We start from the raw sequence: 6000 nt of genomic DNA on the forward strand, positions 1-6000 counted from the left end.
AAGTAGGGTTTGGTTAGTGTATGTACGTGGTTTATATATTATGTTTGGGTACGTAGTATGTAGCGCGAGGTGGGTTGGCCAACTATGACAATTCGAGATTTTAAATTTCGCGGTTTAGGGGTTTCGGTGTATTTGTGGTTCGGGCTATACGTGTATCTGCTGTAGTATTTGCTCAAAAGGGTTTTCGGACTTATAATATAGACTATATATATATATATATATATATATGTATGGATCTAGTACTATTGAACGAAAGTTCAATAGTCCGAATCCACAATCACCTAACACACTTTAACGAAAGCGCTTTCACTGAAAAAGCACTTTCGTTAAAGTGTGTTTAAAAAAATAAATAAAACACTACTTTTACGTTTTTGCAGGAGGGCAAGTCCCCCCTGCACCCCCCACACCCCCCAACTTAAACATTCTCACTCCAAGGTCGCACTACAGTGGGGAAAAGGGAATTTTCCCTTATCCCCACTGTAGTGCGATCTCCACAACAGGTATACTTATGGGAAAGTGCCTTTCGGTGAAAAGCACTTTCGCGCAACTATGCCCGGCCAAATCGCCAAATCTGTTTCGGTTACAGAACCCATATATATATATATATATATATATATATATATATATATATATATATATGTGGAAGCTGTTGGACTGTATCATAGTACTGTCAGTCTCCTGGATTCGATCCTCCTTTGGGTGTTTGTCCAAAGCATTCTTTTTCTTTTTTTTCTGTGGGAATTTGAAGAAAGAGCTGACTGACAACACACTGGACAAGAACCAGATGCAGATCTTTTTCAGCAAAAGTTATTCCTACAAGGTTTCTGCACTGTACGTTATGGGCTTATGTTTATATAAGACACACAGAGGACAGCTGGACTTGTCATGTCCCAGACCCAGACAAAAAAAAAATACATGTTAAGAAAATCTCCTTCTCATCTAAGACAATTACTCACCATGATACCAGATAGCTACAAAAATTCCTGGTGAAAAATAGCTACAATAACATCATGGAGTACATATCTGAAGACTCTGGAAACAGACCAACCAGACAGACAGACATCACAATGGGAGCCTCCAGATAATCACACTGGGAGAATAAAGATCTGAAGATGGTGGTGCTGGCTCCATACTACTGACATCAATGAGGGAGGGAGTTCACCGGGCATGCGGGCGAAGGGTGAAGAGCTCTGGAAGTCAGGCTGGTTGTTGGGCTACTGTAGACAGCAATTCCAAACGGCAGTATGAAGACTGTCTACACTATTCCCTGCACTCCTGAGTCAGTATGATGACTGTCTATACTATCCCCTGCACTCCTGAGTCAGTATGAAGACTGTCTATACTATCCCCTGCACTCCTGAGTCACCATGAAGACTGTCTATACTATCCCCTGCACTCCTGAGTCAGTATGAAGACTGTCTATACTATTCCCTGCACTCCTGAGTCACCATGAAGACTGTCTATACTATCCCCTGCACTCCCGAGTCAGTATGATGACTGTCTATACTATCCCCTGCACTCCTGAGTCAGTATGAAGACTGTCTATAATATGCCCTGCACTCCTGAGTCAGTATGAAGACTGTCTACACTATTCCCTGCACTCCTGAGTCAGTATGAAGACTGTCTATACTATCCCGTGCACTCCTGAGTCAGTATGAAGACTGCCCATACTATCCCCTGCACTCCTGAGTCAGCATGAAGACTGTCTATACTACCCCCTGCACTCCTGAGTCAGTATGAAGACTGTCTATACTATCCCCTGCACTCCTGAGTCAGTATGAAGACTGTCTATACTACCGCCTGCACTCTTGAGTCAGTATGAAGATTGTCTATACTACCCCCTGCACTCCTGAGTCAGTATGAAGACTGTCTATACTATCCCGTGCACTCCTGAGTCAGTATGAAGACTGTCTATACTATCCCCTGCACTCCTGAGTCACTATGAAGACTGTCTATACTATCCCCTGCACTCCTCAGTCGGTATGAAAACTGTCTATACTACCCCCTGCACTCCTGAGTCAGTAGAAAGACTGTCTATACTATTCCCTGCACTCCCAAGTCAGTATGAAGACTGTCTATACTATCCCGTGCACTCCTGAGTCAGTATAAAGACTGCCCATACTATCCCCTGCACTCCGCAGTCAGCATGAAGACTGTCTATACTACCCCCTGCACTCCTGTGTCAGTATGAAGACTGTCTATACTATCCCCTGCACTCCTGAGTCAGTATAAAGACTGTATATACAATCCCCTGCACTCCTGAGTCAGCATGAAGACTGCCTATACTATCCCCTGCACTCCTGAGTCAGTATAAAGACTGTCTATACTATCTCTTTCACTCCTTAGTCAGTATGAAGTCTGTCTATACTATCCCCTGCACTCCTGAGTTAGTATGAAGACTGTCTATACTATCCCCTGCACTCCTGAGTCAGTATGATGACTGTCTATACTATCCCCTGCACTCCTGAGTCAGTATGATGACTGTCTATACTACCCCCTGCACACCTGTGTCAGTATGAAGACTGTCTATACTATCCCCTGCACTCCTGAGTCAGTATGAATACTGTCTACACTACCCCCTGCACTCCTGAGTCAGTATGAAGACTGTCTATACTATCCCCTGCACTCCTGAGTAACCACGAAGACTGTCTATACTATCCCCTGCACTCCTGAGTCAGTATGAAGACTGTCTATACTATTTCCTGCACTCCCGAGTCAGTATGAAGACTGTCTATACTATCCCCTGCACTCCTGAGTCAGTATGAAGACTGTCTATACTATCCCCTGCACTCCTGATTCAGTATGAAGACTGTCTATACTATTCCCTGCACTCCTGAGTCAGTATGAAGACTGTCTATACTATCCCCTGCACTCCTGAGACAGTATGAAGACTGTATATACTATCCCCTGCACTCCTGAGTCAGCATGAAGACGGTCTATACTATCCCCTGCACTCCTGAGACAGTATGAAGACTGTATATACTATCCCCTGCACTCCTGAGTCAGCATGAAGACTGTCTATACTATCCCCTGCACTCCTGGGTCAGTATGAATGCTGTCTACACTACCCCCTGCACTCCTGAGTCAGTATGAAGACTGTCTATACTATTCCCTGCACTCCTGAGTCAGTATGAAGACTGTCTATACTATCCCCTGCACTCCTGGGTCAGTATGAATGCTGTCTACACTACCCCCTGCACTCCTGAGTCAGTATGAAGACTGTCTATACTACACCTGCACTCCTGAGTCAGTATTGACTGTCTATACTATCCCCTGCACTCCTGAGTCAGTACAAAGACTGTCTATAATATCCCCTGCACTCCTGAGTCAGTATGAAGACTGTCTATACAGATGCATAACAATCTTTTATAAGCTCTAATTTCACACTAACATCAGACACAGCATTCACTGTAAAAATTGAGCCACAGGCTTTTAGCTGCTTTAAAAGCTGTAATATACTTCTGACTACCATAGAAAAATGATAGCAGCACAGTGATGTGTCAAACAGCTTTTAAATATTTTACAAGCTCAGATGTATACTTCTTTACTGCCAATCTGTCTGATAACTTTAGGTGTCTTCTGTATGCCACTTCCCATTCCTTCACTTTTCTTTTTTTGTGTCTGTAACTGGCAGTCCAATGGAACTAAAAGAATTCCATCTACTACAAAGAAATGTGATTAAGTTCTTCTGATCATAAAATAGCTATATTTTCTCAAAATGGATGATACAATTCACCTCTTGAACTTTGCTTCACCCTGACGTAGATACGAATTTCTTGACCTCAATTTATTAATAATATAACAACTTGATTATGATTAAAGACCTAACCATAAGCCCCTATATATTCTACACCCTACTGCAAAGTGATATGCATAGTGTCTTTTATACCCCGATGTATGAGTAGGGAAGCAGAACTCAGCCACAACAATACAGCCTGCACCCTGTATATAAAAGTAGAATAAAGCAAATCACCAGAAATAAAATTCAGTGTGAGAGTGCACTCAACGTTAACAGTACATGTTTGAGGAGGATTATAACTACAATCATATCCATAATGTATGGGAAATGACTGCATGCAATGTGCACCCAACTGCTAGTCTCCCAGAGCTCTGACATTGTGACACAGGCTCGCCCATCACCAACCACAGACCTCTGACACTGTGACACAGGCTCGCCTGTTACCAACCCCAGAGCTCTGACACTGTGACACAGGCTCACCCATCACCAACCCCAGAACCCAGACACTGTGACACATGCGTGCCCATCACCAGCCCAAGAGCTCTGACATTGTGACACAGGTTCGCCCATCACCAACCCCAGAGCTCTGACACTGTGTCACATGCTCACCCATCACCAGCCCCACAGCTCTGACATTGTGACACAGGCTCACCCATCACCAACCCCACAGCTCTGACGTTGTGACACAGGCTCGCCCATCACCAACCCCAGGGCTCTGATGTTGTGACACAGGCTCACCCATCACCAACCCCACAGCACTGATGTTGTGACACAGGCTTGCCAAACACCAACTCTGGAGGTCTGACATTGTGACACAGGCTCACCCATCACCAACCCCAGAGCTCTAATGTTGTGACACAGGCTCGCCCATCACCAAGCCCAGAGCTCTGATGTTGTGACACAGGCTCACCCATCACCAACCCCAGAACTCTGACACTGTGACACAGGCTCACCCATCATCAACTCCAGAACTCAGACACTATGACACAAGCGGGCCCATCACCAGCCCCACAGCTCTGACATTGTGACACAGGCTCGCCCATCACCAACCCCACAGCTCTAATGCTGTGGCACAGGCTCACCCATCACCAACTCCAGAGCTCTGACATTGTGACACAGGCTCACCCATCACCAACCCCAGAGCTCTAATGTTGTGACACAGTCTTGCTCAACACCAAACCCAGAGCTCTGCCATTGTGACACAGGCTCGCCCATCACCAACCCCAGAGATCTAATGTTGTGACATAGGCTCACCCATCACCAACCCCAGAGCTCCGATGTTGTGACAAAGGCTCACCCATCACCAACCCCAGAGCTCTAATGTTGTGACACAGGCTCACCCATCACCAACCCCAGAGCTCCGATGTTGTGACACAGGCTTGCACATCACCAACCCCTGAGCTCTGATGCTGTGACACAGGCTCACCCATCACCAACCTCAGAGCTCTGCCATTGTGACACAGGCTCGCCCATCACCAACCCCACAGCTCAAATGTTGTGACATAGGCTCGCCCATCACCAACCCCACAGCTCTAATGTTGTGACACAGGCTCACCCATCACCAACCCCAGAGCTCTAATATTGTGACACAGGCTCACCCATTACCAACCCCAGAGCTTTGATGTTGTGACACAGGCTCACCCATCACAAACCCCAGAGCTCTAATGTTGTGACACAGGCTCGCCCATCACCAACCCCAAAGCTCTGACACTGTGACACAGGCTCCCCATCACCAACCCCAGAGCTCTGACACAGTGACACAAGTGCACCCATCACCAGCCCCACAGCTCTGACATTGTGACACAGGCTCGCCCATCACCAACCCCACAGCTCTAATGTTGTGACACAGGCTCGCCCATCACCAACCCTAGAGCTCTAATGTTGTGACACAGGCTCACCCATCACCAACCCCACAGCTCTAATGTTGTGACACAGGCTCACCCATCACCAACTCCAGAGTTCTAATTATGTGACACAGGCTCACCCATCACCAACCCCAGAGCTCTAATGTTTTGCCACAGGCTCGCCCATCACCAACCCCAGAGCTGTGACACTGTGACACAGGCTCACCCATCACCAACCGCAGAGCTCTAATGTTGTGACACAGGCTCACCCATCACTAACCCCAGAGCTCTAATGTTGTAACACAGGCTCGCCCATCACCAACCCCAGAGCTCTAATGTTGTGACACAGTCTTACTCATCACCAACCCCAGAGCTCTAATGTTGTGACACAGTCTCGCTCATCACCAACCCCAGAGC

General features: G+C 46.6%; 1 protein-coding gene across 1 annotated transcript in view; it reads right to left on the minus strand.

The window, feature by feature from the left end:
* Positions 1-4223, minus strand: part of LOC122816457 (zinc finger protein 501-like) — a 184031-nt gene extending 179808 nt beyond the window's left edge. The window contains exon 1 of the mRNA XM_044089268.1: positions 4152-4223. Within this exon, the coding sequence (XP_043945203.1) occupies positions 4152-4223 (72 nt within the window). The remainder of the gene's footprint in view (positions 1-4151) is intronic.
* Positions 4224-6000: the final 1777 nt, after the last annotated feature.

This window comes from Protopterus annectens, chromosome 1.part1 (assembly GCF_019279795.1).
Source record: "Protopterus annectens isolate FY-2018-M chromosome 1.part1, PAN1.0, whole genome shotgun sequence".
Taxonomy (NCBI): domain Eukaryota; kingdom Metazoa; phylum Chordata; order Ceratodontiformes; family Protopteridae; genus Protopterus; species Protopterus annectens.